This window comes from Ipomoea nil, unplaced genomic scaffold, assembly GCF_001879475.1.
Source record: "Ipomoea nil cultivar Tokyo-kokei standard unplaced genomic scaffold, Asagao_1.1 scaffold0805, whole genome shotgun sequence".
NCBI lineage: Eukaryota > Viridiplantae > Streptophyta > Magnoliopsida > Solanales > Convolvulaceae > Ipomoea > Ipomoea nil.
The window spans coordinates 2,313,477-2,329,879 of record NW_017617233.1 but is presented as its reverse complement, the minus strand read 5'-3'; the positions used below and the strand labels follow the sequence as shown (position 1 = coordinate 2,329,879).

At 34.9% G+C, this 16,403-nt stretch overlaps 3 protein-coding genes and 1 long non-coding RNA gene across 7 annotated transcripts; 2 read left to right on the top strand and 2 right to left on the bottom strand.

The window, feature by feature from the left end:
- Positions 1-767: 767 nt before the first annotated feature.
- On the bottom strand, positions 768-4,016 carry LOC109177503 (probable dolichyl pyrophosphate Man9GlcNAc2 alpha-1,3-glucosyltransferase). The gene is made up of 6 exons (XM_019326870.1): positions 3,516-4,016; positions 3,201-3,384; positions 2,984-3,091; positions 2,670-2,831; positions 1,481-1,733; positions 768-1,371 (listed from the first exon to the last, which is right to left on the bottom strand). Exons 1-6 carry the CDS (start codon positions 3,902-3,904, stop codon positions 932-934), a joined length of 1,536 nt encoding a protein of 511 aa, XP_019182415.1. The 5' UTR covers positions 3,905-4,016; the 3' UTR covers positions 768-931.
- Positions 4,017-5,509: 1,493 nt separating this feature from the next.
- On the bottom strand, positions 5,510-6,550 carry LOC109177945 (30S ribosomal protein 3, chloroplastic-like). Of its 2 annotated transcripts, XM_019327454.1 has the most exons (3): positions 6,236-6,550; positions 6,170-6,202; positions 5,510-6,074 (listed from the first exon to the last, which is right to left on the bottom strand). In XM_019327454.1, the coding sequence occupies exons 1-3, from the start codon at positions 6,416-6,418 to the stop codon at positions 5,793-5,795; spliced, it is 498 nt and encodes a 165-aa protein (XP_019182999.1). In that variant the 5' UTR covers positions 6,419-6,550; the 3' UTR covers positions 5,510-5,792. The 2 variants fall into 2 exon arrangements, with proteins under 2 accessions (XP_019182999.1, XP_019182997.1); XM_019327452.1 differs by having other exon boundaries at positions 6,170-6,550.
- Positions 6,551-8,797: 2,247 nt separating this feature from the next.
- On the top strand, positions 8,798-10,996 carry LOC109177946. Its single transcript, XR_002053652.1, has 3 exons — positions 8,798-8,973; positions 9,733-9,880; positions 10,626-10,996. It is a non-coding gene; the product is annotated as an uncharacterized LOC109177946 (long non-coding RNA).
- A 2,676-nt stretch (positions 10,997-13,672) lies between these two features.
- On the top strand, positions 13,673-16,340 carry LOC109177787 (14-3-3 protein 4). Of its 3 annotated transcripts, none has more exons than XM_019327241.1 (5): positions 13,673-13,791; positions 14,459-14,972; positions 15,058-15,180; positions 15,682-15,798; positions 15,963-16,340. In XM_019327241.1, exons 2-5 carry the CDS (start codon positions 14,487-14,489, stop codon positions 16,023-16,025), a joined length of 789 nt encoding a protein of 262 aa, XP_019182786.1. In that variant the 5' UTR covers positions 13,673-13,791; positions 14,459-14,486; the 3' UTR covers positions 16,026-16,340. The 3 variants fall into 3 exon arrangements, with proteins under 3 accessions (XP_019182786.1, XP_019182785.1, XP_019182788.1); XM_019327240.1 differs by having other exon boundaries at positions 13,781-13,831; XM_019327243.1 differs by having other exon boundaries at positions 13,783-13,831; positions 14,465-14,972.
- Positions 16,341-16,403: the final 63 nt, after the last annotated feature.

Genomic DNA, 16,403 nt, shown 5'->3' with positions numbered 1-16,403 from the left:
AACATGGTAGGAACACACAATATCAGAACCCTCAATCCTCCAACTCAAATGTAAACGACTTTGACATCATGTGTAGAATGGAATGTATTGAAGCTATATCAGTGCTGAAATTTGCCTGTATTGAAACTTCTTTAGTACAGAATATGTTTTAGCAGCTAAGCAACAAAAAAATACAGACTAGTTATATGATGATCTACAATCCTAGACCAAAAAGTGAGTAGGAACAAGCCCTGATGGTATCATTTGGTGGGATGTCAAATACTGTGGCCGGAAGGCTGGAAATATTTCTGTAATCGGTATAACATTTTCTCAAACTAAAGACTTCAACTGAAGTACAATAATTTACAGAAGCAGGCCAGCAGGGGCAAATATCTGCAACCGTCTATGAATTTTCACTTTTTCATTTTATTTGTTATATATATACACAGTTACACACACACAGTTTTGCACCACCAAAACATGACCATTTTCTATTATTATGCAAACTATTCAAAAATCTGCAGTTTTTTAGCTAACCATGCCCACTCGCTAATTTCAATATAAACTATCAAATATACAACTGCTTGCATATACAATCAAGCATAAATAAAATCCAAAATAGGAATGAACCGTGTTGGGTGGGAGGTAGGGTGGCGCTGAAACTAAACAGTGTTAGGAAGAAAGAACTATACGTCAAGTATGCACTCAACAGATTGAGCAAGAAAATGGTTATAAATAACAAAGAATGATAAAACAATGGTATAAATTGTAATAGTGAGATCACTGAAAGAAAGAAAAGAAATTAATGGACTTGATCCAAATTGTGCTTCTTAACTCAGCCAAACGAGAACACTATCTTGCCATTTCAAAATGTACATCTCAAAAAAAAACAATGTCCTAATAAAACTCAGGATAAGCAATAAAAAATTACAAATACAAAAGCCCAACAAGATCATAGATTTTTCTTATCATTATCTAGCTGACTATTAAGCTTCAACATTGTATACTGTATTGTATTGGAGTATACAAAAATGAATACAAACTGAGAAAAGCAAAGAAGCATAATTATAGCTTCAAATAGGAAAGGGTAGCGGTTTGGAGGAGTTACCATTAAGTAGACAATGTGAAGAATAAGAGAGCAGGCCAAAAGAAGTGACTTTAAAGTGGCGTAAAAAGTATTTGCCTCACTTCTGTGTAGTTTTCCACCAGGTGCATAGTAAAGAATGACAAAAAGTCCATAGAGAGCCCCATATGGCAAAATCAACTGGTCACGCCTCAAAAGTGGGAACATAGAGACCATGGCAAAACTTGTGAGCCAATGGAATATAAAAGGCTTTTCCCAGGCCAAGATGCTTGCTGGAAGAAGAGGCAAGAGAATAGATTTCTCGTGCACTGTCAATGAAACCACACAGCACAAATCATGATGTAGTAGTGGCACTTGTATGTGTGAGTGCACATGCAAAGTAACAAACTAGGGGAGAAAGCACAAAGTGATACATACCTTGAAATGAGAATAAGTAGAACGACAAAGCACTACTGAGCAGCCCATATAAGAAATTTTGTTTGCTAGGCACCAATATTAGCATCATCATTGAAGGAATACAAGAAGATATAGTTGCTGCAAGACTAATAAGCCTCAGTGCTTGGGAACTGAACAATATCTTCCATTTCACAAGAACAGATGATGTGCACCAAAAATTAGCCACATAATCCTCATATATTCCCCTCTCAAATGGAGCTAGGCGTGAGAGAACCTGTAACAAGCATCAAGTTAGTTAACAAATTAGTAAACAGATCCAAATGGGTTGAAAGCATGATGGGAAGTTTTTAAAAAAGGAACTAATTTGCCAAAGTTATACTCCAAAGGAGAATGGGTCTGCAAGAATGTAGTGCATCAAAGATCTCCTACCGTTATTGATTGTATAATGAAAGAGTAGCATCTTTGTATATGCAACCAGCACCTGAGACCCCCATCTATTATATAACATGGGAAAATCCTTTCCCTATTATAATCATAATCTACATCTCCTCCTTCAGACAGATTTGCTTAGTAGACATATTTTCTTATATAATATTATTGTCTACCTTCTTACTAGGTCATATACTCTTTCTTCACTTGCATGTGAGTTATAGTATTATCCATTGTAGCTAATGAGGATGTCATCGAGCTTTACATGCCATAATGTATTTTTGACTGATTAACCAACTCTCCTAGAACAAGCACAAGGGAGCATCAATGCTTGTTTTTCATGTCAGAACAGGCACAAATAGTGATACATGGCTTAAGGATGGGTGTTACCTCTACTCTCATAGAGACTGCTACTAGGGTTAAATGATGCACAACCTTCAAAGAACTTAAATACACAAATAACAACATAATAAAATTATTAATAGTTTACAAGCTATTAAAAAAAAAAAAAAAAAAAAAAAAAAACTTATTAAAAATAAACTACAATCAAAAAGATGTTTGAAGATTGCATTAGGTGCACATTCTAGTCAGAAGGAAAATATAAACTTTCACTGATAAATGAGAACAATGCTCATAATATTCCCAGGAAAGAAAAGAGGTCTATAAGCAAAAGTAGCAAAGGAAGGTAAGCGAAGGTCACGCATCAATTTTCTGATCATTAGACAACAAAGTTCAACTAGTAAAAAAGATCATAACCAAGGATATGATGAGATATCCATACCTCTAAAGATGCTTCCTTTGAATAAAGATATGGCCACCAAATCACAGCCATAGTCCCTAATACTACTAAGCCCAACTTTGAGATTTCAAGAAGTGGATTTCTCTGCCTTAGACATTTACCGAAGAGGTAGCTGAAAAATGCAGGTGCAAAATAGGCGCTCATCTGCAGAAGTCCAGTCAATCATTAAGCATATTTAATGAGCCACAATAACAAAATAACAGAATCGATATCAGTGCAACATGAAGTTTAAACAATTTCGTAGTCATGTAGTGTTGGGTTTTGAGCAAAACTTTAAAAATGGAATGGTCAGGCACCTGTTTATGGTTAAGAGCGAGAATGAACAACACTGAACTGACAAGGTCTCTATCAGAAAATATTGCAGAAATAGCAGCCATTGTAAGGCCCAAGCTAATACAGTTGTACTGCAAAACAAATGAATGAAAATAGGAAAACAATCAACCCTAAAATTTTAAAATAGAGAAACAAAGTCACATAAGTTAGGGAGCAAACAATCCGGAATATAAAACAGACCTGAAAATGACCGTGATCAATCAAAATTAAACACGGATTCAACAAAAGCATCGCAATGTGCCATGCCAAACTACTCTTCCGTCGAACAGGTTTGCCATAATAATACACATTAATAAAATATAGAACTGCAGGAAAGAATATCAGAGCATCAGATGATAAAACCGTCCACCGCATTAACAGTTTCCTGCAATCGAGAAAAAACACAGCCTAAACAAACAAACTTCGATGTTTTTAGATAAATTTCATCGAAATAATCGGGAGAAATGGAACTCTCTCGGGAATATATTCAAACACGTTGTATGCATATTAAAATACCCGATGTAAGACTCGTAGCCCCGAGAAGTGTAGAGAGCAACTGACTGGGGATCGAAGAATCTGAGGAAAAGTCCATGAATGTAGCTCTGATAGGCAGTGAGAGGGGGGTAGTCGAGTCCCCAGTACATGAGATCATTCATCGTGCTATTACGGTACCATTCTTTTACTGGGAGATTGATTGTGATCTCCATCCAGTGCCGCTGGGCCTCGTAGTCTCCATACCTCGGCGGAGTTCCGGCGCCGGAGTATGAGTGGAGAGACACGGCAATTCTTACTAAGAGAGCGAAAAGACTGATGCAGAGAAACGAAGCTGCGGTACCTTTCAACACAATCCATCCCCAGATGCTGCTGTCGGAGTCTGAATCGTCGCTCGACGGCTTCTTCTCCATTTGAATCCGTTATAGGAAAAATGATCCGACTGAACCTCACCGGAGTGATTGCTCCGATAAGAAAGACCGTCTTCAATTTCCATTGTACCATTAAACTTTATGTGTAATTACACTTTGGCCCATGAAGTTTTGTAAATAATGAGTTTTCCCTTTCTATTTTCACATTAAATTTATGTCATTGATATCACTAAATTGTTCCAATTACAACTTTTATATAATTTTAATTTAGTTTTTAATATTTATACTAAATTTTTGTTGTATTTAAATACAAGGTGAATTTAACTTTTTTTTTAAATGATGTAATTGATTTTTTTTTTGGGAAGAAAATGATGTAATTGATTAATTCATTAATAGTCAACGAATATAAATAATTATATTATTATGTTAAATAAAAATATTATGAGATAAATCCAATAAAGAAAAATAGCATGATCAACTTAACATTACTTGTAGTTTAAATTTTCATAAATAGTCATTTTGATATAATCTCAAAACATGTGTCAATTGAGTATATGTTTGGGAACAGAAGAAAAAAAAAAAAAAAAAAAAAAAAAAAAACTTCAGATTAACGCGTCCGGCTGGGCGCTAGTTTTGACGTGTCCGACTGGGCACTTGTTTTACCTCTCACAGTCTCACGCGATCAAGGCACATCTTTTTTTCTGCTTGGTGGGTCCCACTATAGTGACAAAACTCAGCTTCTTATGTAATGAAAAACCACCAAAAAATTCCTTCCCCATTTGTTGAAAATCATCTTCAAGTTTTTAAGCATGTAAAAACCTCTCCAAAAATCACTATTGTGATTGTCTTAAGAGGGGTCAGGCTGTGGAGGGTGCCAAGTCTGCGAGTGACTTGGCACATAGGTTTTTAATCTTCCCTCCTCATCCCCAAAAAAATGCATGAGTTACCATTTTCATTATGTCCTACTTTATTTTTGCCTATTTTAATCCATTTATAGGACATCATTTCTAGTTGTTTACAAAACCAAAAACCAAAACACTTGATTTAGCATTTATAAAGCAAATTTCTCTTCTCTTGTATTCTTTCTGGCTAGCCTATACATACATACATACACAAAAAGAGCATGTTTTGAAAAAGAGAATGAAAGTTGCATCAACCCTCAGTCTACTATACATTTGTACAGAATGCCAAATCCATTTCCTTCATAAATCAAGCTGGAGCAAACTCTCTAAAGCTACTACATCTTCAGATCAATGGATTCAATGCCACAACAAAAAAGTTGCACGAAAACTGTTCGCCCTGGAGAGCATCCATCCGGTATTGATATATTACAGCCAGATCTTCATACTCGAGACAAACCTTTACGGATAGACAATGGCTAATGTTGTCATCTCGGTGATGGCAAATACAACTTAGCCATTTAAAACATCAGATTCACAGAATACGAGGTGGTGTTTTCAGACCTGCACTTGATCTAAAACATCAAGAACAGGCAGTAGATGAATTATGTGAAGGAAATATATCACTTCGAATCTGCAATTCCTAAAACATCATAAACAACTACACTCCCAACCTCCAATTACCATATGCCTGCATTTTTTTCCATTACGACAGTTTCATATATCCATCGACACAAATACAGAATGATAATGTAACCAAAATCGGTTAAAAGGGATCACTCGAGACACCAGATACTGTTGCATAGATTCTTGAAATTATGACAAAACATACTGTTCAATTCAAATGTCTTAAAAACTCAAACCGAATAAAATTTGCAACTTTGATAAAACGAAACATCCTTCTCTCACTGAAACATCAAAACAACATCTACAAGGGTATTACAAATGTCAGATTGAGCACAATGATGGCCTCACAAAATGGGGGATTACAGCGAAAACTATACCTAGTAGCTGCACAAGAAAAGCTAAGATTATGCAAAGTTGCCACCACTCTGTTGCCATAGATTGATAATATCAGTGGCCTGATTAAGCAGAATAACCATCTGTTTCTGGGATATCCAAGGCTTACTCTCCAGCATCACCTTTAGCTCCTCCCAGGCATCTTTCCTAGGCCAAAAATAGTAAGGGCTTATAGGGATTGTGCCATGCCCGGGTATCACTTGGTCCAGTGAAATCCCAATGTTCTTCTCCAACCATATGAACTTCAAAACTAGTCTAGGTTTCTCCATTGGCTTTACCACCACTCCAAGCTTCTACATTTTCCATAATTTCTTGAATTTAATAAAAAAGAAAAAAAAAAAAAAACACCTTTTTTAATGAACAGGGAAAAATAATCGAAATTATTTACCTCCTTGTGAAGGGGAGTTGAAGAGAACGAACCCTTTGCGGAGGTTTCTTGGGATAGAGCATCAACAGCGGCGGATGAAGATGCGGAGACGTAGAGCTTTCTTGAGAGAAGGGATGGTTGAGAAGCGGCAGTTGGTGGTTGGGGAAAGAAGAGTTTGTTTGGCAGAAAGGGTTTGTGAGAAGAAAATGAAGAAGCCGGCGATTCAAGAATACAGTTCACCGCCGGCCGTGCTGCCGCCGACAACATCATACCGTGTTATAGACGGGAGTTGTATGGGAGAGTCTATTACGAGCTCTGGATAAGAGGCAGATAGGCAGTCGAGTCGTTTATGGCACTTGCGACTTGCTGAACCCCAAAGCCCCAACCACGGCCTGAAAAGTTCTCCACATTCGGGTCTTGGGTTTCGTCCTAACGTGGATCTTAATCCTATACGATGTCATTTTGAATTTTAATTAATTTTAACGAGGCGGTTTGTTTTTCAATTCGCGTTACATAATTTTTTTTTACTATAAAACATATTTGTTACGAAATTCTGTATATTAAAATGAAAATTCTGTACATAAAATTGATTAGTAGTTGTATAACACAAAATAAATTGTATGTCTTATTTTACAAAGTTATGTCTTATATTATGCAATTATGTGCCTATAAGACATAAATTATTTACACAAATCAGATATGATAATAAGTAAAATAGAAAACATGTGTATGTATATCGTGTTATACGTTTCTGTGTATCATGTTATGTATTTCTATACATTAAGCGTAAGAATTCTATGCATAGAATAAATTAAAATTTTGTGTCGAAACATGAGAAAAGAAGTTACGAGATATGTTAAAACTTACATATCAAATAATGTCGTGTTGATTCAGAGTCTACAACGTTGTGTGTGAACCTTGGTCCGCGATATAAATTGCCGGTTTCGTCGAGTCATGTCGGGATGCCCGGGGATCGATCTGCCTTTAAAAACCCCAAAGCCGTATAATGAATTAATGACAATAGAATATTAGTATACAAGGTAGGGATGTCAATGGGGCGAGGTGGGGGTGGGAGACATACCCACATCCCTGCCCTCGACTTTCTTCCCATTCCCCGTCCCCGACGGGGAAAGGAAAAATCCCCCATTCTCATCCCTACAGAGATTATTCAGGGACGGGGGATCCCAGCATTATTAATAAGTTATAAAAAAAATTAAACATTAAAAAACATTTAAATAAATAAGCATATATATTCATCCCCAACTTAATGTAGTACATATATCTATCACTAGCTTGCATTCACGCTTTACATTTCAAGTTCAGGTATAGTTTCAATGATTCAGTTCAGGAAACTAGAATATTTGTCCAGCTCAGTTTTCTGCAAAGGGTAGAATTAAGGCATAGTGTTCTAAATTTTCTTTTATTGAATGTGAAATTGGGGATTCTTCCTTTTGGCTTGTGCATAGTCTAAGGTCATGCCATTTCATTTGTTTCCTAAATTAGATGGATAGCACCATGTATCAACTTAGTGCTGGTTTGCATTAGAAGAAATCAATAATGTTTGCTGGAGATGTTTGTAATCAGACTTTTATGCTTCCTGCTAACTTGGGTCGCATGATACTAAAGTTTCAGCTGAAGAAAAACACTTTTGCCAAATGGTCTCCATTGTACTCCATTGTATTCCCAAATGGTCTTTAGCTCTACTCTCTTTTGCCAAGATGTACAACTAATTCTTCTATACCAAACTAGCCAACTAGGTGTAGCCTTGTTAAACTACTGCTCCAAATTGTAGCAGACTAGCAGTGTTATATTGTAATTGTGAGTTTTTTCAAATATAATAAAAAAAAAAACAATAAAATATATTATATATAATTGTTAGATGGAGGAGGGTAAATGCAAATGATGAGAAAAATAATACTAAAGGGAGACTTTGAGAGTGAAGAGGATGGTATTTAATTTAATTTTTTTTTTTTAAGAAAAGGTATTTACTTATTTTTTTAAATGTTAATTAAGATAGTTTAAAATAAGAATTAGATTTTTAAATAGGTTATGCTAAAATACTAAATCATTAATCTCTTGAAATGTAACTCAACTTGAGTAAACCAAAAATGATAAATATCCAATGTGTATATTTCTTTTGTTAAGCATCGTGTGAATTGGCGCGGGGCCATAGTCTTGCTCGGGCGTCCGTTTCTAAGTCAAGATGCAAGGAGTGGTTTGATAGCATTTTTAAGTAAAATAAAGGGTAAAATTTAATTTATGTCCATTCATAATATGTTAATTTATCTAATTATCAATGTCACTCATGAATTATTAGTCGTGTAAATGTTGCTTTTCAAATTTCAAAACGGTATATATATTACCCATTCCGTACCATGTTGGAGGAAATTTGAGGGGTTACATTTACACTACGGGATGATAATATATGTAATATTTTGAAAATTGAAGGGCAACATTTACACCACTAATAATTCAGGAGTAACATTGATAATTGACAAGGGACATAAATTACAATTTTTTGAAAACTAAATTTTAAAAATATTTTTAAAAAAAATATTAACGAACATAAGAAATAAGAAATACTCAATAAAAGACAGTAAAGTTTAGACAGAGATGTACTCCGTAATAAATATTGTCTGGGAATTTTTATCACGAATAATGGTTTAGTAAATGCAGTGATAAACAGGTGAAGAGAGAAGTGCATTCGGTAACCTAATCCATCAACAAATACTCGAAACTGCTGCTGTGCAGGTTCCTTCCAGCAGAGACACACTTCATGGGATTAGCGCAAGAAGAGGGTGGTGGTAGGACGAAGCTTGAACGAGGTACTCGCACATGTACATCTATTTTCAAACTATCCCTAAATTCGTAAATCTGTCAATGCTTCGCGATTACTATGAAATGGCTTTGAGAAGTTTTGTTGTTTTGCAATTACCCAATTTAGGATGCTTGCTTTTTTAAGTATTGGTTTCTGTTATTTAAGAATCAATGAACAAATTGCGTTGACTTAAAGTCTGGGAGATCATCTTTAGGGTTGCAATTTGTTCTGCCAATCTTTGTGGTTTTTATGCGAGAAGTGTTGTATTTGAAACCTCAAGAATTAGCTGGCTTCATGGATCGTTTGCTTCTCCTGGGACTTTGTAGAGTTGGGAAATCTCATGTGCTGAACCTTATCATATGAAATTATGAACAAATTTCTCTTATATTTGACCAGTTCGAACCGAGAGGGCCAATAGGCCGCTCTCATAGGGAGTTGAATTTGTAACCTTGCAGTTAACAAGCCGACTGTCTGACCAACTTGGCTGGGGTTGGGGTTGGGGTTGCCCCCTTCAAATAAATTCTGAATATAAATATATGTGATTGGACCAAATGTGCTCAAAAGCCAGTAGGTTTTTCTACATCATTGTGTGATATGCACATTTTGACTTGTAGTCAACTCTTGTGAAAGCTGTTTCTTTAACCTATGATTTTTAGATACTCACTTGTGACTTAACATGATGAACCTTGTTTGTTATTCCTGGTTTTTCCCTGGTCATCTGGCATAAGCTCGGTATTTTTGACATGCAAATGTTTCAAAATTTCAGCTTTGCACAGCAAAATGGAGCAGGATGCGCAAAAGAAATGTTCTGAATATTTGGATAAGTATTCTGAATGTTCTGAAAAAAAATTATTATTTGCGAGTCGGAGGTGCAGCAAACAGTTTAAAGAATACAATGATTGCATGCGCCAGTAGTAAGTTTGGTTATATTATGTTCAAAGATTGATTGTTGATGTTTCTTAACAAAGGTATATAGAGTTTTATTAACTTTAAAAGAACTGGTTTTACATACGTGTTCTGCGTTTCTGTTATTGCCTTCTCTTGGATATAGAAGGCGTCATCATTGTTATTGTTAGAATCTAAGATTGGGCCAAGGTCACACAACTGGACTATAATGCACATGGGACGAACCACACTAAAAGAATCCAATCAAATCAACTAGCTAGTATAACCATGACCTTATAAACCCATATGTTCTTTCTTATATTTTCAATGTAGGACTCTTAACAATTATGAACTATCTTGCAATGGCATTACCTTGGTGTAATGCCATTTTGATGCCTGAAAGCCTCGGCCCTTGGTTTATACATGGTATAATCATCCTTGCCATAGTTCACTCTGTCAGCATGCATATTTGTTTGCCATCTATGTGATATGCCCCTCTCCAAACAATAAACCTCGAGTTGAATCCTATCTCCCCTTTTGGTCAAACATACCAAACAAATCTATCTGATACTACTGTGGTATTCGAAAATGCTATTGACATTAGAAAATTGTCTTGATTCAATTGATGGATAATTGGCAATGTGAAATAAGCTCCGCTTACTCATGTCTTGCTCAAAATTCAGTATGAAAATCTAACATAACTGCATGTGTAGTTCCAGTTATTTGAAAATTTAAGGAAGACTAGACATGTTTTATTATGTTCTCTCCATGCAGTTGCAATGACTCGGTCTTGGAAGAAATGAAGCACAAGTACTCACTTTAGCAGGACTGTAAGTCGGTAAGGGGCCGATGAGAGTATAAGCTGTGCAGTTGGAATATTTCTAAGGTGTATCGGTTCCCAGTCTGTAAGGTCTTGTAAAACTCGATGGTGTACTCTGGCATTGTGCCTCGGTGCTTATTGGTGTTGTTTGTGTGTGTACAAATAAGGCAATCGAGATCCAATCTCGATGCGTCTAATATTGAGTCTCACATCCATACCACTGAACTACAAGGTCAGTGGCATTGTTGTTGTGTTGTATTTTATGACTAAACATTGTACAAGCTTAACAATTTTCACCTCTGTTAGCTTTTCAACTTTTCACTTATTTTCAATTTTCAAACTAATTGTTTAACTAGTCATGCCAATAAGCAACAGTGAATGTGTTATTATTATAAAGGAATAAGGTCCAAATTAGGCCATTGAACGAAAAAAGTACAATTAGGTCACTAAACACCTTAAATATATGCAATTTCACTTGATCACAGATTATCACTCATTTCTTTCGATTGTCTGTTTACATTGTTGGTGAGTTGTTATTTTTTTAAAATAATTTTTAATAAAAAACTTTATTAAAAAAAAACATCGGGGTGGCTAGTAGTTACTCTGGCGGTTTTGTTTTGTTTTGTTTTGTTTTTTTTTTTGTTTTTTTTTTTTTTAAATTTATTAAAAATTATTTTGAAAATGGCAACTCACCATCCACGTAAACATGCAATCGGAAGAAATGGTGATAACCTGTTATCAAGTGAAATTGCATATATACTTGAGATGCTCAGTGGTCTAATTGTATTTTTTTTTTGTCAGTGGCTTAAATTACGTTTAGTGGTCAATATGGATCTTATCCTATTATAATATAAAGAGTTAATACCCAAAATAGTCCCTCGACTATGTTGTAATTACCAATTTAGTCCTCGACTATCATTCTTACCCAATTAAGTTCTCAACTATACAATTTTTACCCAATTTAGTCCTTTGTCAATTTGACTGTTTGTTGACTGTCAAAAGTGAAAATAAAGTTGTAATTTTACAAGTTTTCTCCTTCCTCCTCATTTAGCAGCGCTAAACCATGTAGCAATAAGCTCCGGTTGGGTTCTAAACCTGTCAGTATCAAAGTACTGGTTATGCATCGGATAGCCCATGAATTTGATTTCCAACGATTGAAATCTGATCGGAGTGTATTGCTGCATGGTTTGACGCTGCTAAATGGAGAGGAAGGAGAAATCTTGTAAAATTATAATTTTATCCCGACTTTTGACAGTCAACAAACAGTCAAATTAATACAGAGGACTAAATTGGGTAAGAATTGTATAGTTGAGGACTAAATTGGGTAAGAATTGTATAGTTGAAGACTTAATTGAGTAAAAGTTACATAGTTGAGGACTTAATTGGGTAAGAATGGTAGTTGAGGATCAAATTGGTAATTATGGCATAATTGAGGGACCATTTTAGGTATTAACTCTAATATAAATTAGGAATTGATACTTTTATTTAAATTTTTATCTGATACTCCGTAAGTTTTTTTTTTTTTTTTTTTTTTTTTATGAAAGATTACATAAAGGATGAAGAAACAATTGAACATGAATAATGTTAGTAACAGAATTGTACCTAGTATTTCTACTCTTCATCCACAATCGCATTCCAACTTGAGTTAGAAATGTAAAAGCATAGACCATTGACATGTAAAATTTTATTAATAATCTTGACCGATTAAAATTTTTAAAGTCATATAATACAAAGATTTTAAATCCAAAAAGAAAATGGAAGTAAATTAATTTTTATTTAATTTTTTAGATTAAATAGATTTAATCTAATAACCTCCCCCCAAAAACAACTGTAAAGTAAATTATATTTTAGTATTATTATTTAGATTTGTCAAACACAACTATCTTAAATTTTGTCACAAATGATTTTTTTTTTCTTTTTCTTTTTCTTTTTCACGTGGTATAATATAAGGATTGCGTTCATAAAACATAGAAGAAAGGTAGAATTATTCCAAAATATATCAGTCAAATATTTCAAAAACGTTTTAATATTAGTCTAATCGTGATATTGTGTATATTTTGAATTTGGAATAAGGTATAAATTGGCTAAACTTGAAAATGCAATTAGACCACTGAATGGAAAAAAAAAAAAGTGCAATTAGGTCATTGAACACTCCAAATGTATGTAATTTTACCGGATAGCTGGTTACTATCAATTTTAACAAATTACCTGCTTACGTGGCAGTTGAGTTGACATTTTCAAATAATCTTTAATAAATTTTAATAATAAATTTAGAAACAAAATTGAAAAAAATGAAATAAAAAAAATAAAAAAATAAAAATAAAATGACGGCCACTCCGTTGTTTTGTAATTTTTTTTAAAAAAATTATTATTAAAATTATTTAAAAATTATTAAAAATGCCAACTAAGCTGTAACGTAAGCAGGTAACCTGCTAAAATTGATGGTAACATGCTATCAGGTGAAATTGCATACATTTGGAGTGTTCAATAGCCTAATTGTATTTTTTTTTTGTTCGGTGACCTAATTACATGTTTAAGTTACGTTCAGTGGCCAATTTGAACCTTATTTCTTTTGAATTTTGAGTCACAAACTCACAATGTAACCGTCGTGAGGCGGATCATGTCGGGGTTGATGTGAAAATGCAATATTAATCATTTATAAAATATTTGTTACTTATAAAAAATTGTGTAATACTTTTGAAAAAAAATGTAATAATTTTATATTTTAATGTAAAAATATTATATTTTTTATCACAAATATTATATTTTTTTACATAAATATTCATGATTAGTATTATATTTTTTAGGAAAAATGTTATGAATTATTTCCATCTTGATTCAACATAGACAAAAAAGCGAAAATCCGTAAAATGGTCAGACACGAAATAGAGCATTTAATCCAAAATTTTGTTACGCAAGATTTGGCGTGACGCCCGTGACTACGTGAAGACCGCGACAGACCATACATACATGTGACCCCCCGAAAGGTCGAAGCCGCCACGCGCCGCCCCCAACTTTCTCCACCCTAACGCGTTTTCTTTATAAACCGCCTTTCTTCTGTCAGTTCCTCTATTGCATTTCAGTGTCGGAAAAACGCAGCGGTTGCTGCTTCAGTTTAAGGTAATTTACCCATACCCATCTTTCTCCTCCGTTCCCAAAGGTAGTAGTGTTCTTAGATCTCCAATTTATTTGAATACTTTTGAGTTATCGCTGCAAGTTACAGATCGGAAATCCTTGATCATTAGATCCTTTTACTTGAGTTTAATTTTTTGAATCAGTTTCTGTTTCTTGGTAGAATTGTTTGCTGTTTGTTACTTTGTTTAGTTTATTGTAGTTATCATTGAGTAATAATCTATTCTAGGCGTCTTAGTTTCTTCTTGTGTGGATTTTTGATGTGTTTAAATGGTCTTATAATGTTGTATTAGGTTAAACAGATTAGTTTTTTAGATCAAGAGTTTGGTTGTTGAACTTCTGAAAGGTCTATATAGGGATTAAGAGCCAAGATTTGAGCACTCTTACAATCTCATCTATAAGTCTAAGTTAATAGTTGGAATGCACATTATATAAAACTATGTTTGCTCAACATTCGAACTCGTGATGTTTTGTGCTCTATCTCAACTAAAAGCCTAAGTTAATAGTTGGAATGCAGATTTTATATATTATATGCTCAACAAACTCAAAATGTGATGATAATATTATGGATTTTATGATCACTATATGAACATGGATACAGGGATGTATGTTTTGATTTTAGTATATTGCTCTAAGTTGACTAGAATCTTTGCAGAATTAGGTATTAATTGAGTATAGCAAAGATGGTGTCAACTGAGTCATCTCGTGAAGAGAATGTGTACATGGCCAAGTTGGCCGAGCAGGCTGAGAGGTATGAGGAAATGGTGGAGTTCATGGAGAAGGTTGCCAAGACGGTGGATGTGGATGAGCTAACCGTGGAGGAAAGGAACCTTCTCTCGGTGGCGTACAAGAATGTGATTGGTGCGAGGAGGGCCTCGTGGAGAATCATATCTTCTATTGAGCAAAAGGAGGAGAGCCGTGGGAATGAGGAGCTTGTTAAGACCATTAAGGAATATAGGGGTAGAATTGAGGCAGAGCTGAGCAAGATATGCGATGGCATATTGAGCCTTCTCGAGTCCCACCTGGTTCCCTCGGCTTCCACTGCTGAGTCCAAGGTGTTTTACTTGAAGATGAAAGGCGATTACCATAGGTACCTTGCTGAGTTTAAGACCGGGGCTGAGAGGAAAGAAGCTGCCGAGAGCACTTTGTTGGCATATAAGTCCGCTCAGGTCGGTGATTTTTCTAGATATGCTGATTCGTTTAGTTTAATTTATTGATATGCTTTGTGGTTAATTTTTATTCTCGGTGATGTAGGATATTGCATTGGGTGAACTGGCTCCAACCCACCCTATTAGGCTCGGACTTGCCCTTAACTTTTCTGTGTTCTATTACGAAATCCTTAACTCACCTGACCGTGCCTGCAACCTTGCCAAGCAGGTACATTAGCTTCTCTCTTTCTTCCATGAACTGTGCTCGCTTCAATCATAGCTTTTTGGTGTTCAGTTTATCTTCATAACATTGAGCGTTGGCTGTGCAAAGTATGAAAATACTATGGCCCTGTTTGGTAAATGGCTGTTAGCTGATTGAGTTAATTAGAGGGTATAACTAGTTGATAACATTAGCTGATTGTGGAAAGGTGTTTGGTAAATTAGCTGTTTGGTATAATTTGGATACCACTGTTTTTTTGAGTTCGAGTTATTGTGAAGTGAATCAAGATATTATTAAGGATGTTCAATTATCGGAGTGTTATTGAAAAATGGATGCAATAGAACAATAGCGTCTCCCTTGTGTATCTTTTGTAGGCCTAAAGGTACTTAAACTCCGAGCTTGGTTCAATTGTTTGATTGTTTCATGAATCATGATAAGTATTGGTGTGTTTGTGAATTCAACAATATCGACACGTATGAAACATGTAAAATTCTTTCGTTATCTCGATAGGCCTTTGATGAAGCCATCTCGGAGCTAGACACACTTGGTGAAGAATCTTACAAGGACAGCACATTGATCATGCAACTTCTCAGAGACAACTTAACTCTGTGGACTTCTGATACCGCGGTCTCTCTCTCTCTCTCTCTCTCTATATATATATATATATATATATATATATATATATATATATATATATATATATATATTCCTTATATTCCTTTATCGTGTTTGGTTAACGCCACGCGTAGATTAAATTGCATACTAAATGAGGAATGTGGGTGTGATTTCAGGATGATGGCGGGGACGAGATCAAGGAAGCATCAAAGCGGGAATCAGGCGAGGGGCCGCAGTAATATTTAGCGCCATTCTTTTGCACTCCCACAATCTCTCTACGTTTAATGTTATGAATTTAAGAATGAATGATGGTTTGGGTACTTCTCTATAGTGTTGTGTTTTTAATACGATACAGTCAGTAATATTCCTATTATCAGTTGGTTGGGTTGATGAAGTAGATTATATGTTAGTGGTTTAGCCTTGTGTCTGTTACAATGATGATGGTAATACCAATGTTTTTTCAAATGTTCTTCCCTCCTATGTTGGGGATTTGTGACTATTATTGAAAAATTTTACAGTTTCAAAAGTAATATTTATGAAGAATAATTCTTGTACTTAGAAGATTACGAGTTTGATTCGCATCTTTTTTAATGTGGTTTACCTCACAAAGATTGTTG

Coding starts and splice junctions, on each gene's coding strand:
- LOC109177503 (XM_019326870.1), bottom strand. CDS start 3,904: ATGGAGAAGAAGCCGTCGAGCGACGATTCAGACTCCGACAGCAGCATC. Junction 3,385..3,515: donor GGCTACGAGTCTTACATCGG/GTATTTTAATAT, acceptor TCTCGATTGCAG/GAAACTGTTAATGCGGTGGA. Junction 2,832..2,983: donor TCGCTCTTAACCATAAACAG/GTGCCTGACCAT, acceptor GGACTTCTGCAG/ATGAGCGCCTATTTTGCACC.
- LOC109177945 (XM_019327452.1), bottom strand. CDS start 6,418: ATGATGTTGTCGGCGGCAGCACGGCCGGCGGTGAACTGTATTCTTGAA. Junction 6,075..6,169: donor CAACTCCCCTTCACAAGGAG/GTAAATAATTTC, acceptor TGGAAAATGTAG/AAGCTTGGAGTGGTGGTAAA.
- LOC109177787 (XM_019327241.1), top strand. CDS start 14,487: ATGGTGTCAACTGAGTCATCTCGTGAAGAGAATGTGTACATGGCCAAG. Junction 14,973..15,057: donor TGGCATATAAGTCCGCTCAG/GTCGGTGATTTT, acceptor TCGGTGATGTAG/GATATTGCATTGGGTGAACT. Junction 15,799..15,962: donor TGTGGACTTCTGATACCGCG/GTCTCTCTCTCT, acceptor GTGTGATTTCAG/GATGATGGCGGGGACGAGAT.